Source organism: Bos taurus, unplaced genomic scaffold (assembly GCF_002263795.3).
Source record: "Bos taurus isolate L1 Dominette 01449 registration number 42190680 breed Hereford unplaced genomic scaffold, ARS-UCD2.0 Leftover_ScbfJmS_2157, whole genome shotgun sequence".
Taxonomy (NCBI): domain Eukaryota; kingdom Metazoa; phylum Chordata; class Mammalia; order Artiodactyla; family Bovidae; genus Bos; species Bos taurus.
In genome coordinates, this window is record NW_020191238.1 from 1 (window position 1) to 25,396 (window position 25,396).

The 25,396-nt window shown below is 41.8% G+C and overlaps 1 protein-coding gene across 1 annotated transcript; it reads right to left on the reverse strand.

Annotated features, from left to right (window-relative positions):
* Positions 1-6,695: 6,695 nt before the first annotated feature.
* On the reverse strand, positions 6,696-18,793 carry LOC107131259 (ATP-binding cassette sub-family C member 4; the record flags this gene model as incomplete). Its single annotated transcript, XM_024989118.2, is given in 5 exon segments — positions 6,696-6,920; positions 8,257-8,382; positions 9,508-9,671; positions 12,092-12,181; positions 15,838-18,793. Coding segments are annotated over 5 exon segments (791 nt in total), but the record flags the coding sequence as incomplete, so codon positions are not given.
* Between the last annotated feature and the right edge of the window lie 6,603 nt (positions 18,794-25,396).

The following is a 25,396-nucleotide window of genomic DNA, read 5'->3' on the forward strand; positions in this document are numbered from 1 at the left end:
AACCTGAATGCAGGTCAAGAAGCAACAGTTAGAACTGGACATGCAACAACTGACTGGTTCAAAATCAGGACAGGAGTACGTCAAAGCTGTATATGGTTGCCCTACTTGTTTAACTTTTATACAGATTACATGATGCAAAACGGCTAGATGATCACAAAATGGAATCTAGATATCTGATACAATATCAATAATCTCAAACATGCAGATGATGCCACTTAATAGCAGAGAATGAAGAGGAACTAAAGAGCCTCTTGATGAAGGTGAAAGAGGATAGTGAAAAAGAGTGAATGTTGGCTTAAAACTCAACATTAGAACAACTCAGATCATGGCATCTGGTCCCATCACTTCATGGCAAATAGAAAGTGGAAACAGTGACAGATTTTATTTTCTTGTGCTCCAAAATCACTTCAGACAGTGACTGCAGCCATGAAATTCAAAGATGCTTGCTCCTTGGCACAAGAGCTATGACATACCTAGACTGTGTATTAAAAAGCAGAGACATTACTTTGCTGATAAAGGCCCATCTAGTCAAAGCTATGGTTTTTCCCGTAGTCATGTATGGATGTGACAGTTTTCACCATAAAGAAGGCTGAGTGCTGAAGAATTGATGCTTTTGAACTGTGGTGTTAGAGAAGACTCTTGAGAGTCCCTTGAACAGCAAGGAGATCAAACAAGTCAATCCTAAAGGAAATCAATCTTGCATATTCATTGGAAGGACTGATGCTGAAGCTGAAACTCTAATACTTCGGCCACCTGATGCGAAGAGTAGACTCATTAGAAAAGACCCTGATGCTGGGAAAGACTGAAGGCAGAAGAAGGGGACAACAGAAGATGAGATGGTTGGATGGCATCACTGACTCGATGGACATGTTTGAGCAAGCTCCTGGAGTTGGTGATGCACAAGGGAGTCTTGCATGCTGCAGTCTATGGAATCGCACAGATTTGGACACGACTGAGCGACTGAACAACAACAGAAATGCTGGAGTAGGCATCCATCCCCATGGACAGAGGGGCCTGGTGGGCTACAGTCCATGGGGTTACAAAGACTCAGAGACAAGTGAAGCAACTGACACTTCACACTTCAGCTCAAAATATTCGATCTGGGTTTTCAAGAAAAGCTTGAAAATATTTGTGCTCTATATCTTTTGTTTAAGGTCATCCTATTGTACAGCACAGGGAATTATATTTAATACTCTGTAATAAAACATGATGAAAAATAAACTAAAAACTAAAAGAAGAATTTATATACTTTAAGTTCAACATGTGCTAATACACTGAAAGCGCTCTTGAAAATGAGAAAAAGAGTAACATGTCAAATGCCTCAGGCTGATTTTACACTTAATCTCCATTCATTGCAAACCTCATCCCTGATTCCAAGAATTTTTATAATATATTCTAAGTAAATGAGCAAGTCACATTTTACAGTATATGTAAAATCTCAAAATTCTCCAATAAATCTATGTCACAGTTATCTTTAAGCAGTCATAATTTTGGAAAGCAAAGTTCTAACCTTTCCAAGAAGCTGTTAAAAGCTTGCACATCACGATTGGTTTTACCATTTTTTTTGAATGGCAGCCCAAGAGGGTAGCACTGTGTTATCTCATCAAGTAACAAAAAAGTTCTACAGAAAAAAGCAAAACATTGATTGTTATACTGGCAAGAACCAAAAGCACAAACAAAACAACTGCTTCTCTGGAATTGGCAATAAAAAGTTTTATACCTATCATTTATACCTACCTATCATTTTACAGCTGTATTTTATTAGGTCTTGGTTCACATGAGAAATATTAAATATATCATTATTATATATATCATTATTATATGTACAACTAAGTATATAATAGAGTATAGCATATATATATATATATATATATATATATATATAACATAGCATATACACACATATATAGAGTACATATGTGTGTGTGTCTGTGTGTGTGTATAAAATAAATAAGAATTCCTGGCCATGAGGCTATCTTTGTTACTTTCTCAACAAGTGTACTGGTTCCTCTCTAAGAAGAAAATATGGCTTTAAACTCTAATACAATTTTAGAAACTGGACATTTTTATGTTTTACTTTTGTGTTACCAACAATAAATAGGTGAGCTGGTAGAAAATTATTTCATAAATACTAACTGAATCCCACCATGTGCCAAGCACCAAGCAACACTGCTAGAACACAAAGAGGAAGGCCGTCAGGAAGCAGGTGGCACAGGACAGGCTGGGAACACAAGACCAACAACAGAGACTCTGAGTGCAAACCCTGTACACTCTGCTTTCCCCCTCGTGTGTGTCAAATCCATATCACTGCTTGTCATTAACTATTACTAAGTCATCATTCTAAAAAGAAAACTGTGTTAAGTTTCTATGTCTTAAAAAATATTTCACAAGCATCTTTTCACAATCACTGCCTCTTCTTAGTCAACGCCCTTTTTCCTCCACAGCAGGAATGGCTGCACCTCTCACGTCTTGTTATCTTCTACACCACTTTGCAACTAACTGATGCACTACTACTACTACTACTAAGGCACTTCAGTCGTGTCTGACTCTGTGTGACCCCATAGACAGCAGCCCACCAGGCTCCCCCATCCCTGGGATTCTCCAGGCAAGAACACTGGAGTGGGTTGCCATTTCCTTCTTCCAATGGCATGAAAGTGAAAGTGAAAGGGAAGTCGCTCAGTTGTGTCCAACCCTCAGCAACCCCATGGACTGCAGCCTTCCAGGGTCCTCCATCCATGGGATTTTCCAGGCAAGAGTACTGGAGTGGGGTGCCATTGCTTTCTTCGAACTGATGCACAGTAGTTGAATAAAACAAAATCTTATAAATTGCCACAAAGCTGACAAACACATACAAGAAAATTCCCTCTTGCCTTGCAAATGCTAGGTATAATTCAATGAGAAAAGCTAGAGCAATAGAGAAATTGAACAAATAACTTAGACCACTCCCACTCCCCAAGGTCCCCAAAACAGTGAACAAGAGGCAGAGACTGCTGGCTGTCCTTGAAATCTGCTCTTGTTCTTCTGAGGTAACAAACCCTGGATTTTAGCTGCTTGTGGCAGCCTGGAAGGAGGCCCTCCCTCTGTCTCGAGGCTCCCGAGCAGACAGGAACAGCCACGTGACTAAATCCAGGGCTGTGGAGAGTGACAGCAACCAGGACCTTCCTCCATCCCAGCCTGGGCCTTGGGGGCTGCCAGCGGGGTCAAGGTCACATGCAGTGGAGTAACATAAGAGAGAAAGAGTCTGGGTCCCAACATCACGGAGGTTCACACTAGCCATGGGACTTGTTATGGGGAGAGTTGTATCACCACAGAAAAGATATATCCTAACTCCAGTTAGCTCAAAATGTGACTTTATTTGGAAATTTAGTTGTTGGAAATGTAATCAATTAAAGTGAGATCACAGTGGAGTAGGGTGGGCCCTGAATCCAGTATGACTGGAGTCCTTATGAGAAACACAGAGACAGACAGACACACACAAAAAACAGCTACCTGATGATGGAGACAGAGGCTGGGGTGATGGCTTTCAAGCCAAGGAACACCAGGGTTTGCCTGCAACCACTCAGAGCTAGCAGAGGAAAGAAAGGATGCTCCCTTATCTGATTCAGAGGGATCCTGATTCTGCTGATAACTTGATTTCAGACTTCTAGCCTCCAGGACTGGGAAACAAAACATTCCTTTGGTTTTAAGCCACGTGTTTTGTGGTACTTTGTATCCGCAGCCCCAGGAAACCCATACAGAGCCTCACAAGGATTCTTGCATGAGAGAAAAACAAATGACCCCTGTAAGCAGCTTTAGCATGGGTACCTCTGGGACCAACAGGTAAACCAAATCCTAACCCATATGGGGAAAAACTGAAACAAGCATGTGAGGATGTTTGAGAAAGAAAATGACACATAAATAGTAATCTACTACCTTAAACATCTTGACACCCTATCTATCGTGCCTCAGAGTCATAAATGTGATTGCAAACTTCTACTTAAAAAGAAGAACTGGTCAAAACTGAATGTGAAAACCCTTGTGCAGGAAAAGAAAGACAGGATCCTTGCATTTCTGTCAAATATCAGCTGGTGGAAGATGCTTTCATTCATTCCTTCTTCCACGCATCCTAGCTCACTGAGAACCTAGCACTGAGCACAGTGACTCCTACCCGCCCGAAGCCTGTGTCCATCAGGAGGCAGGATGGATGGAGAGTGGTCTGAGGACATGTTTGCAGGCTTTCAACCACCACAGCCTGAGTTCTATCTCCCCACCACCATCGCCTGTTCTGACACAATTCATCCCTCTCCCAACTCTCTTTTCCTCTTGAAACAACATAATTTCAGAATCTCACTCACTATTAGTTATTTCAATAATGCAACTTTTCTTTTGCTGGTTCCTTCCCCAGTCCTCCCCAACATCACTGACCCCACCCCAAGACACTCCCTCCTGATCTCCTTACAGCCCCTCAGAGAGTGTCCACAAGCTTAACACCCCACCCCCTCCCCCCCGCCCGCCACCCCAGTGGCTCACCTGCACCTAAGTCCATGCCCCCCAGGTGACCTCTGCCTGGACACCCTGAGTACTGACCTCACCCACCCTTCTAGTCCATCTCAAATACTAACTCTACTGAACCCAGCTCAACACATCCCTAGCTGGCACTGCCCTCCCTACCTCTGAATCCCCTGAGGAATACTAAGTCACACAGAGGGGAGACACTACATCATTCATGTGCTTTTACAGTCCCAACTCCAGCTAAGACCTAGCCTTGCACAGTCAGCACATCGAGGGCTTCAGCTAAAGGAAGGAACAGACTGCATGGCTGTTCAAACCATCCAACCACTGACTGCATGGTGACAGCCTTACACAGTCTAAGCTGACACAGCAACAAGCAAAAGGTGATGGGACAGGCTGGGACCTGGGACCCTCTATTGGAGTGCTTGCATCTGGACAAATGCCTCCCTGAGCAATAAAATACAAAGAAATCCTAAGAGACTAAACACACCTGCACACATGCAAAGGCAATCACGAACAGTAAGATACAAAAACATCACAAGCTAACTGGCATTTCTGAGCTGCTGGGAGCAAAGCAGGGAACTGTGCACGATCTTGGCACATGGCACCTACAAGACAGGGGGCAGACTACATAAGTCACTCCTGTGGCTCAAACCACCAATCCTCCCCTATCCTCACCCCACGTAAGGAACCAGCCCACTCTTCTCAAAGCATCAATGGGGCATCAGTTTCTTGTTTTCATACTTTGTGCTGTATCGCAAGCCTCAGTGAAGCGTTGCTTGAATTTCTCTTCTGGCCTATTATCAACTTCCATTGATTAAAAAGACTGAGGGCCCTGGAGAGTAATGTATATGTTATATATCTGATCTAGACAGAATCAAATTCCAGTTTCAGCTTAAGCATGTAACCAAGACATCAATACTCAATCTGTATACATTAGAATAGAGAAACACCACACTTTCAAACAAAAAATAAAGAAAAGGAAAAGTATGCCTTATGTGAAGAATTAAATTTATTGAGCACCTGTCCACAAACAATACCTCTGAGGTGAACAGATGTCACAGTCTTCCAAGGGTTAAATGAGACCCCATTCAACACATGATCAGCTTGTAAAGGCACCAGAAGTGCTGGCTGGATTTTTCTCCAAGACTCAGTCTGAAGAAAAAGCTGAAATTAAATGGCCAGTAGAGCCATGAATTGCAGACCCAAAACAGGTTATGCAGGGAAGTTGATACTACCAAAAAGACTAACTTGGTTGTAGCTGGTAATGGAAAACAACCTCAGAGACAGATTGTTACTAGATGTTAAAGTTACTGAAGACTTTCAATGCGTGCTTTGCAACCCTATTGGAGTCATCCAAGGCCAGGAACATGGGTCCCCATTCCTTACTTAGAGAAAAATAGAGAGAGTTCTTGGGCTTATGAGGTCATAATAAATCATTCATTTTTACAGAGCTGATTTAATCTTCATTTTAAACAGAAATACTTGAGCACCTACTGTGTGCCAGGCCATTGTGTGACTACTTAGGGACATTTAGTTTATTTACCCCTGACTACTTAGGGACATTTAGTTTAAAAGAGGAGACAATAAGTATGGTCGGAGTTACAAGTTTGAAAGGAAGAGGGCAGCTAGAGACAGGCTTAGACACTAAGTAAAATAATGACAGGAATAAAATTGTAGAGATCAGAAATCAACAAGAAAACATCTTTTGGAGGAAAGACTCCATTTTTTAAACACAGAGAACTAAGTGAATCTGAGGCCACTCTTCCTGCCCAGGGAACAGGGACTTCTCAGCAAGTTCCTCCCCTCCCAGACCAGAGAGGAATCCTAGTCACCCCAGGACTGTGCACTGTCACTGCCTAGTCATTCCAGTCAGCACAGGAGATGCATCTGTTCGCTTCTCCGGCTTTTAGACATTTTAATCGTCCTGCAGCCATCTCTGTACGTCAAGAGCCTGCTGCTGCTATTTATACTACTGGTCCTAAAGAAGCATGGATCTTACAATACTTTTAACGCACTTTACCTAAGAAAAGAGAGGAATACATACATTTTGGAAAGACTGCCAGCTTGGCACTGAAAGAGTTAAGTCTCACCTAACTGGCACACAGTGATACCACATAAAAGGAGGCATTTTAGGTAAAATCCACCTATAACTTTAAAAAGTTATTTTTCACTAAACCTTGATTCTTTGGATGCTGACGACGGCCTCTGACACCTTCTCAATGGCCATGGGGAAGTAGAGGGTGCTCGAGAACCGCAGAGCCTCGAACAGCGTCACCACCACAAACACTTGGCTGGCTGAGATCAGGTTGTCAAGGAGCTCATTGGTGATGAAGGTGACAAAAATCATGATTTTGCTCACAGCGAAAAATGTTGCCATATTCATGCCCCTAAGGTAGGAACTTCTCAGAATCTTGGAAATTTCCTTACTGTAAAAGAAAATAGGACAAAGATTTTATAAGAAGCATCAGCATACAAGACATGAATTCAGTGCCCTGTGTAAGTGTCCCCTTTCTATGGAATGGACACAGATTAAGATAAACCATCCCTCACATCATGGAGACATTAGCATAGTGCACACTCAGGGGTCTGGCCAAAACCAGGACCACACACTTCATCCCCACTTCACTCTTTCAAGTAAGAGGCTTTCTGTCACAATTTCAAACATTTTTCAGTCAATCCAACAGGGTCTGAACATTCATTCAACAAACTTTCATAATCACAAGTCTGTGCCAGGCTCCTCACAGAAAGACACAGCCTGTCCCCTCCAGGGGCTCATGAACTTATGGGCAAAGAGAACTAGCAACCACAAAATTAGGAGACAATAGACAGAGATGGTCATCACAGCCCCCAAGGAAGCCCAGAGCTGGAATATGTAACTCAGAGCAGTGGAGTCAAGGCAAGTCACACACACATGGACCCTGAAGATGAGCTGGAGTCAGGCTTGGAGGCCAGAGTAGAAGGAAGATGGTCTCTGCAAAGGTGCAAAGTGAGAGGTGACAAGGTGGGGTCAGAGAAATGCTCAGCAGGTATTTAAATGAAAGATGGAGAAACATCCTACAAACATGAAGCAGAACAAAAGGGACAGTATTTTCATAGCTCCATTTGAAATGCATAATAGTGATTCATGAGCTTTCATGGTGGTAAAGAATCCACCTCCGATGCAGGAGACACGGGCTCAATCCCTGGGTCTGTAAGATACTCTGGAGGAGGAAATGGCAACCCACTCCAGTATTCCTGCCTGGGAAGCCCCATGGCCAGAGAAGCCTGGCGAGCTACAGTCCATGGGGTCACAAGGAGTCAGATCCGACTGAGCGACTAAGCACAGCAACAACGGACAATAGTGATTCATACAGTTCGGCTCAATACATGTATACCAAGTCTCCATAATCTTCCTGGTTATCAGCCATCACCATAAATTACAATTTTAGTTTGAATGTCATTGTCTCAAATACTATGTTAAAAGCATTGCTTATTGGGATTTGAGGTATTAAGAACTACTTAGAATTTCATTTCTATATAAGTAAGAAGCATATATATTTTTTTCCTTTGAGAAGATGGTAAATGAAAGAGGAGGTTAAATGATATCTCCACTATTCTTAACCCTCCTGCAACATGTAGGTGATGCAGTGAATAGTTGGTATTCAAGTTCACCTTAATGTGAAGATGAACTTAAATACTTCTTTGGTAAGACATCTAAAGTATCCAATAGAATAGGAAATAAAGCATGAAAATATGGAGTGATATCTATATATATAAACTTACCTTCTCAGTCTGGTAATAAGATCTATAAATGACTTTTCCCAAGCATTCATTTTTATTGTTTTGATGCCAGTTATGACTTCACCCATGGTCCTGATCCTCTTGTCTGTGAGAGCAGCGGTCTTACTCCTGAGGGGACAGATGTGAGATGAGCCTTAGTGACCGCAGCTCAACTTTCCTCAGCAGCAGCAGCAGGAGTGTGCATGGGGGTGGGGCTAGGAATAAAATTATTCTCTATAACCCTTTTTCACTTAGAACACAGGCAGGTACTACTCAAAGTACAAATGGAGAAAAAGGCTTCAACTAGGAAGTCAACCATTCAGTCCATTTCAAGAAGTAACTTGGAGAATGTGCAGCATCGGCTAAAAGAGACCTGAAATGTGTCAGATACAAACCATTTGCTCAAAGAGGTCACGGTCAGGTAGGGAGGCAGAAAGACACCCAGGAAGACAGAGTCTGTGCTGTAATAAAATAGGAGAGAAGTTCTGGGGAGCAGAAAAGATGGGGCTGTTAATTCTACCAGGAAAGGAGAACAAGAAGAGCTTCAGAGACATGGTAGCACTGGAACAGGGCTTCGAAGGATAGAGAGCATCTATCTCTCCAGCAAAGACAGGAAAGGAAATTCCAAATAAAGAAAGACACGAAGCACAGAACTGCACACACACAACAAACACAACTCAGTGAGCTTCAAATAGCACAACATCTCCATCACCTGACAACCACCCACCTCCAACCCTCTGGGACCTGCTTCAGGTCTAACTCAGCAGCAGAAGGCTCTTCACCACCAGCCACCTTTCTGTCACATGTGCTGCTGTGACTGTGGGGCTTCATGAAGACACAGTGAAGATCAGCCTGGCCCTGGGGGTGCTTATAACTTAATGGAAACATGAATAAATACCTGAAAGGCTCCAACACAAGCATAGCAAAAATATATGCAGTGAGAAATGGGGCTACAAGATTATTACTATTTACCAATATTTAAGTAACTTGGACATGGGTAAATTCTGCTGAAGGACACTCTACTTTTCAGACACAGTGCCAAGAGGACCCAGTGAATGCCTTTCCTGTTCCTGTTTCAGGATCAGCCTTCAGTTTAAGGCTGGAGCCTCCACTGGCTAAGCCTGTAGGGTCTACAACTCACACAAAGAAGAGACTAGAGAAGGCATTTGCCTTGTTTTTGAACAAAAGCATCAAGCAGACTGTGGATGTTACCAATTACATATTATCAATTTTTAAAACCAGTGTTTCACTTACCGGAGTGATGAAAACAACTTCCCGAAGCAGCTTTGCAAAAGCAGAAGAATAATGAGAACCGCCATCCCGGCAAGACATGATATTCCTATTTCCATCCAGAGCAGGGTGGTCACTGTGACAGCCAGCAGTGGCCCCGCCCACAGATAGTGCAAGAACATCATTACCTTAAAAGAGAAAGACAAAGCCTTCTTCAGTTCAGTTCAGTTTAGTCGCTCAGTCCTGTCCGACTCTTTGTGACCCCATGAACCGCACCATACCAGGCCTCCCTGTAAATTACTAACTCCCGGAGTTTACCCAAACTCATGTCCATTAAGTCGGTGAGCCATCCAATCATCTCATCCTCTATCATCCCCTTCTCCTCCTGCCTTCAATCATTCCCAGCATCAGGGTCTTTTCAAATGAGTAAGCTCTTCACATCAGGTGGCCGAGGTATTGGAGTTTCAGCTTCAACATTAGTCCTTCCAATGAACACCCAGGACTGATCTCCTTTAGGATGGACTGCTTGGACCTCCTTGCAATCCAAGGGACTCTCAAGAGTCTTCTCCAACACCACAGTTTAAAAGCATCAATTCTTTGGCACTCAGCTTTCTTTATAGTCCAACTCTCACATCCATACATGACCACTGAGAAAACCATAGCCTTGACTAGACAGACCTTTGTTGACCAAGTAATGTCTCTGCTTTGAATATGCTGTCTAGGTTGGTCATAACTTTCCTTCCAAGGAGTAAGTGTCTTTTAATTTTATGGCTCCAGTCACCATCTGCAGTGATTTTGGACCCTAAAAGTATAAAATCAGCCACTGTATTTGCCATGAAGTGATACGACTGGATACCATGATCTTACTTTTCTGAATGTTGAGCTAAGCCAACTTTTTCACTCTCCTCTTTCACTTTCATCAAGAGGCTCTTTAGTTCTTCTTCACTTTCTGCCATAAGGGTGGTGTCATCTGCATATCTGAGGTTATTGATATTTCCAGCCCAGTGTTTCTCATGATATACTCTGCATATAAGTTAAATAATCAGGGTGACAATATACAGCCTTGATGTACTCCTTTTCCTATTTGGAACCAATCTGTTGTTCCATGTCCAGTTCTAACTGTTGCTTCCTGACCTGCATACAGGTTTCTCGAGAGGCATGTCAGGTGGTCTGGTATTCACATCTCTTTCAGAATTTTCCACAGTTTATTTGTTTTATTTTTTTTTTTTAATTTTATTTTATTTTTAAACTTTACATAATTGTATTAGTTTTGCCAAACATCAAAATGAATCCACCACAGGTATACGGAATTTAGAATTTTCCACAGTTTATTGTGATCCACACAGTCAAAGGCTTTGGCATAGTCAATAGAGTAGAAATAGATGTTTTTCTGGAACTCTCTTGCTTTTTCAATGATCCAGCAGATGTTGGCAATTTGATGTCTGCTTCCTCTGCCTTTTCTAAAACCAGCTTGAACATCTGGAATTTCACAGTTCATGTATTGCTGAAGCCTGGCTTGGAGAATTTTGAGCATTCCTTTACTAGCGTGTGAGATGAGTGCAATTATACGGTAGTTTGAGCATTCTTTAACATAGCCTCTCTTTGTGATGATATAAAAGCCATTAAGGACAGAGAATAGAAACAGTATGCTCTGAAGGAACAGACAGAAACCTAAATAGAAATTATCTCACTGGGTTTTAAACCTGCTAAAGCAGAAATCCAAGTGTCCACCCCAGATGACACTGTTTCAGGGCAGCACAGGGCTGACTTCAGGGATGTCCCGGGAGAATCAGATCAGCAGCAATCAAGGAAGATGTGGATTTTGACCACAACACAGATGAGCTCAGGGCTTCTCTAAATGCTCTGCATCCCAGAGTTTAGCCCCCATTTCCCCTGGGCTCCCCAGCATCCCAGGAAAGCCTGTATTATGGTACCTACTGCTGCCTCCAGTAATTACTTGTGTATTTACCTCCCTGATCGACTGTGGCTTCTATAGGGCAGAAACTAAGCTTTATTCATCCCTGAAAGTGAGTGGGGGCCTTACTTCATGTTTGATGAATGAATACTGGAAAGAGAAGTGTCTACTACAACACAGATCTGACCAATAGCTACGATGCTCTGGGTCATGTGATCTATGCTTAAGGTCAGTGGAAAAAAGAGTGTGTGGGGACAGCAGAGAGGAGGTTGTGTCTGGGGACCACCCACTTGAAGGCTCCCTATGCAGCAGGCACTGAACAGGGTGCAGGGGAAAGAACAATCCCTGACCACCAGGCCTTCATCACCTAGAGGAGGAGGAAGACAGTTCAGCAACACCTACACCACGTGCCAAGAAGGGCCGCTCCAGGAGGACCCCTTAGGACACTAGCCAAGCTGGGCAAGAACACTGCTGCCATTTACTATTAGAAAAACAAAACTCTCACTTATGAAACAATACATATAATTACATTGAATTTGCACACAGAGAAGTGAAAGCTGGATAAATAGAACCTTTGTCTTACATCCTCAACAGAACCCTGGCTGACACCAAACCCTGGCACCTGGCATCCCAATAAGCTGAACTCAGTGAGAAAAACAGGAAACGGAAGAGGATCCCTCAGGGGCAGCTCACCTGGTCAAACCTGTTCACATCGTTGGACAGCAGGTTGACTATCTGGCCTGTGGTGGTCTTCCCCATGGCTGGGCTACTCAGGCGAAGGGCCTGAAATGAGAGAGGGAGACAGAGATCCGGATTCCTAAGGTGATACCAAGTCATCTTAGAACATAACACAATGGAGCATGTGTTCCAGGGGTCTTGAGTGGTGTCAGCAGGAGCAGGATGACCCCTGACAGCAGGGCTCTAGGGACCCTTGTTCAGCTTCTAACTCCTCAGTGTGGTGGCAGCCCCAATCACAAGGACAGCAAAGGGAGGAGCAGGAGGTAAAAGCAAAATCCACCCCCTGTTTCAGTGAACTTGCACCTGTCTGAAGGTTAAAGGGTGTAGGTTTAGACTTAGGAGCCAACTAAGTAATTTTTAGCCAAATTGGATGAGACTGGAGAGGTTGCCTTAGGAAAGAAATTCAGAGACTAGGATTCAATCATTCATTCTGTGGGTAACAATATTTAAACACTTTGGGCTTAGTTTCCTCATTCTGAAATGAGCAAGTATGATGTTCAAAACACGTTCCTGTGAGGAAACTGTGGTCTTGATGCCAGTCTGCTGATTTTACAAAATACACAACCTGTGTTGCTCAATCCCTTTATTTAGTAAGAAAAATGCCCTAGAGATCTGAGGAAGCTGAAAAGATACCAGGAGCTGCTTCAACAGACCACCAACTAGAGCCACTGATCCAAACAAAATGTCATACTTCATAAGAAACTTTTTCTTTACTCCTCAAGTAAAGAAGAAAACAATGATCAAGTGAGAAGGTAAAATGATATAACCACAATGGAAGAGAATACGGAAGTTCCTCAAAAATTAAACATGACATTAGCATACAATACAGCAATTACACTACTAAGGATACACTCAAGAAAACTAAAAACACAACCTTGAACAGACAATTTGTACACTCATATTCACAGCAGCAATGTTCACAATAGCTAAAAGGTGGAAACAACTGTCCACTGACAGATGAGCAAACACACAGAATGTTGCATAGGCCTACAGTGGAAGACTATTGAGCCTTAAAAAGGAATTAAATTCTGACACCTGCCACAATATGGATGAACCTTGAAGACATCGTGCTACAGAACTTAAGCCTCACATAAAATGACAAACGCTGTATGATTCCACTTACATGAAGTACTAAACTACTCAAATTCACAGAGATAAGAAGTAGAATGGTGCTGGGTGCGGGGAGAGGGGTTGGGGAGTTAGTGTTTAATGGATGCAGAGGTTCAGTTTGGGAAAAAGAAAAAGTTCCAGAGATGAATAATGGTGATGGCTACACAACAATGTGAGTGTACCTAATGTCACTAAATGCTGTACTTAAAAGGAGTGAAAATGGTCAACTTTACACTGGGTGTATTTTACCACCACCACCACCACAATGATCAAAAGCCAAAGGTAATTTTACCAAAGCTGTGGAAATGGCAAGTCATTTTTATATACGATACCTCCTTCACAATCATTCAAAATTCAGCTGCAAAGAGCACGAAATGCTGAATGGGCCATTTTAGGAGTGGAATATGTGCAGCCTTAGAGACCTGCCTGGAGACCTGCCCCAGCCTGGAATCCATGGTCAGAACAAACTATGGCTACGGGTTTAGCAGCCACTCCATTTCTAATGCCCAATCTGATTCCTCCCCAGGACCAGGGATCAGGAGGTGGGGCCTGAGCATGAACCATGGAAGTTCAGAGGGGCCTTTCAGAGCTGCTCGGCAGCAGCCAGCTGTGCCCTAAAGAATCAGCCCACCTGTAACCTGAAAAGAAGTGTCTTGTTTCTGCACCCCAGCAGGACTCTAGATGCAAGGCTGTGCATGAGGAAATTTGTCTTTTCCAGGTTTCTGGAATTTCAAGTTATGTCTATGTTATAATCCCCGTAAGTCCTGACTTCATATAGGGCCAACATTTAGGTAAAATCAAGGCAGTAAATGAACTTCTTGGGAGATATTTACATTCACATAAGCCAATGTGCCAGGTCAGATCACATTTCCCAAAGGCAAGATTCCAAAGTGTGGTGGGAAGAGGAAGAAACACAGGTAGACAATGGCTCACCTGTGCAGCAGAGTGAGCTTTGAGTAAACCATCACCTTACCCCTAACTTAAGCTTTCACAACACGGTTCAGGTAAAATTTCACAACCATTATGAGAGTTAAGTATGATCTGGAAAGACAAACATTTAGCCAATTTGTGGGGAAATCTGAGTATCCATCTCCTAAATAGTTAAAGACGCAACAGATTAACAAAGATGATGATAAATGACAGTGAAGACCTCTGACTGCAGTTTGCAGGCACAGTTGCAATTTCCACATCACCCAGAAGGAAAGTAGCTCAGATGCTGTTGTCAGACAAGACAGTGAGATGCCAGGTCCCCAGTTTCACACAATCCTGAAAAGTACAAGACTCTGCTCAAGGAAAAATGAGAAGACATCTCACTTCCTGCTGAAAAAAGTATTCTGAAGAAGCAGAAGCTCTAGATAAGCAGCAGCCAGGTAAAGAAGCAATATTTTCAATTTAAGCTGCTTGGTTTTGTCTTTCAATGAGGAGTTTATTTATTAATAAAAACTGCATATGTTTAAGGTTACAACATGATACTTTGGTATAAATACACACTGGGAAATGGTTACTGTAGTAAAACCACTTAAAGTATCCACTACCTAATATAGTTATCCTATTTAACATGTGTGGTGAGAACATTTAAGATCTACTCTCTTTGAAAATTTCAAGGATACAATACAGTTAAATAAGGATTTTTTTTAAAACAGTCTAAGGCAAAGACATATCCAGGATCAAGTTTATACAGAGCCCTTCAGCTCTTGACACTGATATATCTGTGGCAATACCTTTGTAAAGATACCTGAAAGCCTCACTCTTTTTATACTAGTTTAGACAAGGGTAAACTATGGAATAATTTCATGGCATTCCTCAATACAAAATCACTAAACACATTAAATCAGTTCTTATTAAAACTGCTACAATGCATACTAAAAATAAAAGGAAATATTGTATTAAAATAATTTAAATGAAGAGCAACAAATTCTCTCTAGAATTCATAAAACAATGTAAAATTTCAAGTTTCATCTCAAATATCCTATTTTCTTTCATACAATTAACAAAAATTATCTATAAAATATAAGGAGTGAGTCTATATGTAGCATGAATTCTCTTTATATTTTTCCCTAGCAAACATAATTATATTGAATATAATTAGACGGGTCTTTTAAAATTAGAATCAGTCCCTTTATCAAATACATTCTCTGCTCTTAGATATAGTTTTATAGATACAATCTCTGAAGCTCACTTTTAAATACAAATTTGATGTACCTGAAAGTATTAATGAACGACAACAAAAAATTTCCATAAACAGCACTATGGGATTTGGGCATGAAGGCATTGAAAATCAGGTTGATACTTTTCATACTTATTCTTGAATATTAATTTAATATTTTACAGTACAAATTTAGTGGTTATTATGTGACAGCCTATGGCTAAAAGTTGCCAAGGACAGCCCACACAATCTCAAAAGAAAACTTTTCATTATTTATTGGTAAAGTTTGCTTCAACAACAACAAACTTGGCTTGATGCAAAAGCAAGCTTCTCTAGGAATGTGTAAACAATCCCAGTTACAAAATTTGTAATTTACAGAGAACTTTCCCTAAATGTCCCTGAGGATTCAGGGGAGGTACACACCATGGTACCTAGCGACACTCACCTTGCGGTAGATCATGTGGCACACGGCTACTCTCAGCCTCATCCCCACACGCTGCATGTGGTAGAAGCACAAGTGGTGCAGAACGGCCCACACGAGCACGCAGGCGCTCAGCGCTGCCGCGTAGCCGTAGGCTCCATGCAAAGCAGCAGAATCATTGGGATCATAGTTTTCAACATAACTAATCATTTTCCCCAAAAATATGGGTTGAACTACTCTGGTGCCTTCCTAAAAGAAAAGAAAAAAGTCTTAATTAGAAATGTCAGTTTTTCTTTACACAAGATTTACTTTTATCATTAGCATGTTTAAAATACATTTTGACAAAACGCTACATTTGTGACTAATTTAAAAGAAAAATATGCAGATTTATTATCTCCTATAAGACAAGCAGGCAACAGTTTAACCTTAAGGCAAAATTTTCCATTCTAACATAGTAAAGCCTTAGTACATTGTGCTTAGCACACCATGGATGCTCAACAAATATCACAAACAGGCTCAATACCAACTGAGCCTTAAGATGAATAAAGAAAAAGGTGGCAGAAGAAGAGGAAGAAATCTGCTTCCACAGGAACAAGCCTGCTGGCAGCCTGCCCCTGTCCCCCATACTCTCAATGTCCCAGCCCAATAGAAAGTCAATGTGGTTCACATATGGGAGACACGCTTTCATCACCTTCTTCATGAATCCTTATGAAGCGAGACACTGGCACAAACACATCCACCCTTTTCTACCCCAAACTCCACATGTAGATCCAGGGAATGGAAACCGGCTTTGGCTGGAGTACCACAAAGAAACCAGGTTTGGCAGCTCTGCAGGCTCTCAGCTCCCGAGAGCACTGCCTCACTATGCCTCTACCCTCTAGAAGTTGGAATGTTCCTTGGAGTAAAAAATTAAACATGGTGGAGGCCAAGCTAAAAAATCATGTCTCCATAGTTCTTGATCCACCATCCACTGAAGTTGGTGGTTTGGAAGAAATGTTACCAATCCTCTCTTTCCCAAGGCCTACACCGATTGACTCAGAGTGCACTGAGGCTTCCACCCTGAGTAAGACTTAGGGAAAGCAAGTTTCTTTCCCAAAGAAAAAGGCAAAGGAACGGCAACACCTACCCACCCTGCCAAACAGCCACTCCACCTCACAACCTACTTCCTCTCTCTAGTCACCCCTGAAGGCCCCCTTCTTCTTAGGTCCCCTTCTTCACCTTCAAGGAAGATCACTCAACAAATCCAAGTTACCAAAACTAAACGCCTTGGGCCGCAATATCATTTCCTCCACAGACTTCTCAAAAGACAAAATGTCAAAAGTTTGGAAGTCTTTCAGGAACAGGGCTTTTCCTTTTTTGGCAATCCCGCCTTACTAACACAGACAGGGTAAGCTTTGCTTACCTGACCAGTATGCTTTGATAGCTCTCTTCTGTCTGTCTGAAGCTAAGGAACCCACACACAAGAGGAGGGAAGGAGAATCCATAACACCAAACACCAAAAAAAAAAAAAAACCAAGTATTTTCTGCTCAGCCAACCAGTGCTTGATCAGGATATTTATCAAAAGATGTCCCCATCCCTCATATGGGGGTCTCATTAAACCTTAACATTCCTGTCTTGTTCTACACAAATGGACACACGTTAACAGGCTGCACCAACTGCCTCTCCCTCCATGAACTCATGGAGATTTTCATCCACGATAGAGGATAAAGGGAACACTATTTAGTTGAAGAAGTGTAAGTAAGATGATCAGACCTGAGTAAAATATAACTGATACATTTCCACAATGTCCTGTCATCCATCCCAAGAGGCACAGAGAGCTCTTGGAAGAGTCCTTCACACAGTGGACTGTCAAACACACTGTTTACAGTTTCCTGCGATGGAAATGTGGAGGCTCATACAGAGAAGCAAGAACATCAAACTGTACACACAGGCAGTCCCAGCCCAGGTGCTGCCAAGGGCAGTCCAGTGCTGGAGCCACAAACCACCAGAAGCCCAGCAGTAATATCTGCCATCCAAAACTTTCCTGAAACTTATGATTCTATTTGGGAAACACTGTTGCCTGTTACTCAGCTCTCCATTTGAGCCCAACATCCTTGTAATTATAGGAGAAATCAGAGTAATAGCACTCACCTAAGATAATATGGATAAATTCAATAAATCCAGCAAACAGGAGTGTAAATAAAGGCAGGTCATTACTGCCTAAGCACATCTGGAGTTTTTCACTGAGAAACAATATTTAATAACCTAGTTGAGGGACTTCCTTGGTGGTCCTTTAGCTAAGACTCCACACTCCCAATGTAGGGAAACTTAGTTTGATCCCTGGTGAGGGAAGTAGATCCCACATGCAGAAACTAAGACCTGGCACAGCCAAATAAATCAATATTAACAAAACAAAACCAAAAAACAGTTGGAGAAATAGCCTCATTAAGGTATAATGCCACTTCATGGCTCATATCTTCCACTCATCTATGAATTCTTTTTATTCTTGATAATGATTATTATTTAATTGGGATAGAAAATTTCTTATCTTTCAAAAAGATAGCAAAGGACTTCAAACATGAACTGTTACTGATGCAATTTGGGGGGAGAGTCATTTATTATTTTGGGACTTTCTCCAGTGGCTCAATGGTAAGGAATCCATCTCAATACAGGAGTCACAGGAAATGCAGGTTGAATACCTGAGTTGAGAAGATCCTCTGGAGGAGGAAATGGCAACCCACTCCAGGATTCTTGCCAGGATAACCCTATGGACAGAGAAGCCTGGCGGGTTACATTCCCTGGGGTCACAAAGAGTCAGACACAACTGAGTGACTGAGCACACACACACAACTTTGCCTCCAGCAAGGAGCTGTCACGGCAATTCAGAGAAGTGAAGAAAAGTATAACATACAAGGAATTTCCATTCTGGCATAAGTTGCAACTATGGAAAACAGAAAATTGATATTATGCTCCATATGAAAAATAGCAAGTAAAAAACAATTTTCCAGTAATTTCTCTCAAAAAGAAAAAATAGAAAGCAAAATAATGAATAGCACAAAATTATGAAAACAAAACCCCAAGTACATATACAGAGTAAGAAGACACATATTAAATATGATTCTTCAAAGCTTCCAGAACACACAGGGCAGACGTGACTGAGGCCATGAAAGGTAGACTGAGTAAATCCATCCCCTCCACACACAAAGAAAGGTTAGAGATGGAGAGCCGGACAGCTGGCAGCAGCATTTGTAATCTGTGAGTGTTTCCATTTCTGACATCTGGTAAAACTGTCTGAGGCAAACCAGGCAAAAGTTTGTCCAGCTACCAGAAGATTAACTCCTGCATATGCTCAATGCTCTAGTCCAAATATTAACTCCAAATGAAACGGTGGTGTGAATCCCAAGGGTAGACTGAATTTCAGAAGACTCTGCTTGCCTTGGAGAGTCTCTCAGAGAGGCAAGGAGTGGCTGTGGCTCACCCTGAGGACACAGACACTGGTGGCACCATTCCTGGGAGCTGCCCCCACCACATGTACACTGGTGTGGGCAGACACCACCAAGGAATTCTCTCATCTGTACATTCCCGATTCTCATCATCAACTAATAAGAAATAAAACAACTGAGAAAATATTCATTATCAATCATGAAGCTAACCGAATTAAAACTTTCTTGATAAGCAGGAACAAGGTCAAACACTGTCCCTTAAACCTTTCCTCTCTGACATCAATCTATACCACATGCATATTCTTTCCACAAACCAATTGAGAATATAGTTCTTATTCTTTCACAAGAATTCTTCACAGCTCTGAAATCATAAAGGATCTTAAAAAGAGCTGAATTTAATACCGCAACATCCATTATTCAGGATTATCTGACAGTCTGAGTCTCTGAGGCAGACTTTTTATTTTGGCCACACCCTGTGGCATGTAGAATCTTAGTTCCCAGTCCAGGGATCAAAAACCCTCATATCTGCATTGGGTACATGGAGTCTTAACCACCGGACTGCGAGGGAAACTGGTGGTAGGCATTTCTTGATAGAGTCCTTGGTATTCAGCCTCCTGAAAGCACCTGATATTGGGTCCCACCTTTTGCTTCTTAGGATAACTTCTTGCAGGGTTCAGTTAGAAACTAGAACTTCTGCAGTGGATAGAGTTCCTCCTCCAAGTTAAGGTACTTGAAACATTTCTCACCCAATTTCCTCACATCTCATTCACGGAAATAAACACACAAAAATAGAAGCAAGCTAACAAAGAAAAACACTTGAGTGAAACATATAAGAAGAAAAGAGTGAGCTTGTAGGGAAAAGTTGAACATGCAGTTAATCTTTAGAACTGGGGGAGTTCTAATGAGGTAAATAAAACTGGAGCCTATTATACAGAGTGAAGTAAGCCAGAAAGAAAAACACCGATACAGTTTATTAACGCATATATACGGAATTTAAAAAGATGGTAATGACAACCCTGTATGTGAGACAGCAAAAGAGACACAGAGGTATAGAACAGTCTTTTGGACTCTGTGGGAGAGGGATGGGGGGATGATTTGGGAGAATGGCATTAAAACATGTATAATATCATATAAGAAACGAATCGCCAGTCCAGGTTCGATGCAGGATACAGGAAGCTTGGGGCTGCTGCACTGGGATGACCCAGATGGATGGTATGGGAAGGCAGGTAGGAGGAGGGTTCAGGATGGGGAACACATGTACACCTGTGGCAGATACATGTTGATGTATGGCAAAATCAATACAATATTGTAAAGTTAAAAAAAAAAGAAGAACTGCGGGAGTTCTAAAGTAGAGTTGAGAAAAATCCAAAGATGAGGAGAAAAAGCAGTGAATCTGCGAAATCATACCCACCAGCATTCTAGATATCCTAACCTTCACTCCTCTTTTACACAGTGGTCTTCATCCTGACTGCACCTTAGAATCACCTGGGTGGGGATAAGGGCACTCTGATGCCCGAGGTCCAGCCTCCAGAAACTGGTTTAGGTTCAACTGATTAGGGTGGAGCCTGAAGATTCCTCTCCCTGGAAGAGTCTGGATGCAGAAACTAACCCCATGTAAGCATCTGCTAACCTCCACTCTTGCATTGTCTTTGCATCTGAGCCTGGAATGGCTACAGACCTGCTATGAAGGAGTTACAATGATCACAAAGAGTTTTAACCAGAGTCCCATGACACATTTCATGCTTCCAGAAAAATCTTTATAAACCCAAGTCCAGAGATTACAGCATTGAAATTGAAAATTTTCATTCTGCACGGTAGGAAAACTAAAATTTCAGATAAAACCATATTTAAAAAACATTAATAAACAGATGAGTCAAAATTAGCCTGGAAAGTTATCTCTAAAAGGAGAAGGAGAATTAGAATAGAGCTAACAAGGATATCAGCCTTCTTTAAAAGTAGCCTTGTCTTGATTTTGGAATCATGAAAGCATTATACAGAGTTATAATTATAAAAGAACTAATTTTTTGAAAAGCAATTCCTAAAATTTCAGAGTAAATTTAAATAAAACTACCTATATATCTACCCATCCTGTTGGTTCAAAGAGCCATACAAAAAAGAACTATCAAAAGTGGTTTTAAACAAAACAATTTGAAAACACATTCTCTGCATGATACACCCATGTGAAGACAGAATAACTGCAAAAAGATAAATTTTATGTTTTCAGAAGTCACATTATAAGGTAAAACAAATAAATAATTATGTTGATATCATTGAGAATTGGGCCTTAGATATGGGACAAAGAGAATAGATGATGGGAGAAAAGAGATACAGATGTAAGCAAAATAAGATTAAGTAAAAAACTAGTGTCCTGTATCTGATTTGGATTGGAAACACCCATATAAACATATTTGTTTACCTTAAAAATGTATTCTAACTTGGTCTAACGAAAAAAAGCCAAAAAACAATAAGCAAGAGCAATATCCCCTCTAACATCCAGATTATAGTCTTTAAATACCATTTCACACTAAAAGAAGACAGGGCTGCTTGGAGAAATGGATGATTCCAGGGCTGAGCAAATGCTGTACAAAATGAACTAGAAACATCCTGTCACACCAAAAACAAACAAAAAAAAAAACAAGCAAAAAAAGACATTAAAAAAAAAATAGCCAAGACTTCTAGAGTGTGTGCAAAAGACTTAGGACCCAACCTGAATATACTCCCACTGCCCAAAGATGGCCCAAGATTGATATAAGCATAACAAATAAAATGGACTGAAGCAGATCAGAAATGCTTAAATCCATGAGCTCAAACTGACATTCACAAAACCAAACCAAACAACCAACCATGAAAACTCACTAGCCCTTCTCCTCACTAGAGGAGAACCAATTCCCCATTTTGAAAACAGGTTTTAAAAATGGAAAAAAATTATTCTCCCTACTCTCTCTATAAACACTATAGTTCAGTGTTAACTAAGAAGGCTTAGAGCATCCCCACTTGCAACCCTTAATAAATTAAATGGACCTTGAGCAAGGATCATGAATAGCTCCAACATCACACACACACACACACACACACACACACCACACACAAAAGATGTTATATACCTTATAAGGGGATATACAACCCTACCTCCTACATAGACGAAAGGCGTGAAGAAAATCCAAATGAGCTGTATCAACTTCTAGACCTAAACATCTACCTAAGGTGCCAGGGGAACAAGTTAATTGAGACAGGGGGAGATGCGATCAGCCAAATCCAGGACTGTGGGAATCTCTACAGGTCAAACAACCTAGAGGCTTTGGGGTGGAGGGGGAACAGAAAGGCAATCTGAATAACCTGTGTCAGCCAAGTGTACCTTATTTAATACTGCTTCCAACAGAAGAGGGGAAAAAAGACAACTGTGAGCACTGGCTAGAATACTAATGTATTAAAGTTAATATTTATGCATAAAACAATAAAGTGAAAGTGAAGGCGCCTCAGTCATGTCCAACTCTTTGCGACCCCATGGACTGTAGCCTACCATCTTCCTCCGACCATGGGATTTTCCAGCAAGAATACCAGAGTGGAGTTGCTATTTTCTTCTCCAGGAAATCTTTCCCAACCCAGGGATTGAACCTGGGCCTCACACATTGTAGGCAGATGCTTTACTGTCTGAGACACAAGGGATAGTCTATATAAAAATAATGTTTATGCTAAATATGTTTAGGAGGGGGGAGATTCCACATCTTTTTAAAGATACATACTAAAATATTATGGAATAAAAATGATTTTGATGTCTTGGAACTTCTTTAAAAGAATCTTGGGAAGTGAGGGTGAGTTTCAGATGAATCAAGATGCCATCTCCCCCTAAAGACAAAAGAAAAGGTGATGGAGCGCCAATGAGAGGTTAGCAGGAGAAGCAGCTTAAACTACAGCAGGGTTGGGTGTGTTATACAGATTTCATCCTTCTTGAAGACTGTCCTTCAACAGGATTCTGCTGTGATTTAGAGCCATCCTTCTTTTTCTGGTACAGAGAGGGAGACACCTTTACAAATGGAGATTTCCTTTATCAGAGTAAATGTCCCTCAGAAGAATAACTTCTACTCTGTCTTCAGAGTTTCTCCTGTGTCTATTTCTGAAAAACACAACCAACTCACAACAATTTTTCTGCCAGAATGCCCTATTCTGGAGTGACACATTGTGTTACCCTTTCATTCTATTCTATTTTTGTATTTTTGAAATGTTCTTAAAAATCTACAGGAAATTAAAAAGGAAAAAAAAAAAAAAAAACACTATAGAAATCAGGTGACAGAGGGGCCAGAGCTGTTTCTAGAAAAGCAGCTCCTCTTGGCTCTGAGCCTCAGTGGAGGCTGTGGGAGGAAAGGACAGAACGCAGAGAACATGGGTCTAGCAGTCAGAGCACAGTGCCTCAGAGACCAGGTCGGCCACCTGCCAGTCACAGGACCCCAAGCCCACCGTGTGCCCTCTTCGGCCCCCAGGCCTTTATCTGTGAAAATACCTGCCTTGCCTCCCTCAGAGGACTCCTGGGACAACTAAATGAGTTACAACAGCTCAGAGTGCTCTGAAACCACCACAAAAACAAGGGTTTTTCATCACTTTTATTATTAGAAGTCCTGGTAAGAGATTTATTCTTAATGGCAGAGGCTGGATTCACAAAGGCTTGGAAAACCCATTGTTCCTCACAGGAGACCACAGTGGAACAAGAACTCTTGAGAAAAGTCATGTGTAAAACCCAATTTTCTAGACTATAAAGTTTCACTTCTACCCAGATTGCTGCAATTTTTAACCATTATGAATGCAATCTTTCAAAAAGAGTCTCCTACTTCCCTGACTACATAAAGAAAATGGATTGAAGGGGTGGAGGAAACAAGTGAAATAGGTGAGGGAACTTAAGAGGTACAAACTCCAAATTATAAAATAAGTAAAAGGGGACTGGGGACAAAAAATAAATATATAAACTTTTAAAAATAAGTAAATCATGGAATTATATAACATAGGAAATATATTCAATAATATTGGAATAATTTTGCATGGTGACAGTTGGTAACTACACTTATCATGTACTGTATAAAATATTAAATCACTAATGATGTATACCAGAAACTAATATAACATTGTAAGCCAATCATACTTCAATTTTAAAAAATTCTTTTAATTTTACATTAAAAATTTACATATGCTTAGAAAAAGAAAAGAAGGTGGATATAAAACCCTAATTTATAACTCAAGGTCATCACCGTGGATATTACTAACACCTAAAATTCTGGGAGTTGGTGATGGACGGGGAGGCCTGGCATGCTGCGATTCATGGGGTCGCAGAGTTGGACACGACTGAGCGACTGAACTGAACTGAACTGAATGGCTAATGGCTAATGTTATGCTCTTAGGAACCAGCAAGGTGCACACAGCAGGTCTGCTCGGCAGGTCTCCTTCTGCTTGGCTCAAGGCCCCCTCCTTCTCTCCCTTGCTGTGTGGTCCTCAGTGGTTGCTGTCAGCCCACAGTGTCTTTGCCACCAACAGACACTTCCCAGACTCCTGGGTTGAGCAAAGTGAGGGACACATGGAAGAAAGGATTGGGAAATAAATGCAAAGACCACTCAGCTCTTGGGGAACCAGCCGTGAGTCGAGGCACAAAGCCCACTGTGGGATGCAGAGGATTCTGTTTACTTCCTGCCCATTAGCTGAGCTCCAAAGTGAACATTTATACACACACATGCTTCCCACAGCCTCCACCTGGACCAGAGACCATCAGCAAAAGTGGCTTCAAACAAAGGCCAAGTGACCAGACAAGGCTGGGCCACTTCTAAGAGTCCTGGGAAAAGGACACAACTCCCAGCAACACCTCCCCTCTCAGGGGAAGGGACTGGGTGAACCCACTCTGGCTCTCTGAGGTCACCCCACTTACACAGCAGCAATGGAGACCTCACCTTTCAGAGAGAAGCACTGATGACCTGGGGAGGTGGTCTCTGTGACTCAGGCCCAGGCAGAGGCTTCAGGCCCCTCCTCTCCACCCTGAGGGCCCCGGGCAGGCAGAGACCTGTCCTCCCCACCCTCAGTACCCGTGGAGGTGCACACAGGGGCCAGGGGTGCTGGGAGCGCTCCGGCTGTTCTGTTCTAATTAGGGGTGACCGGCAAGTGCTCCTTAGCCTGGTACTTGTTT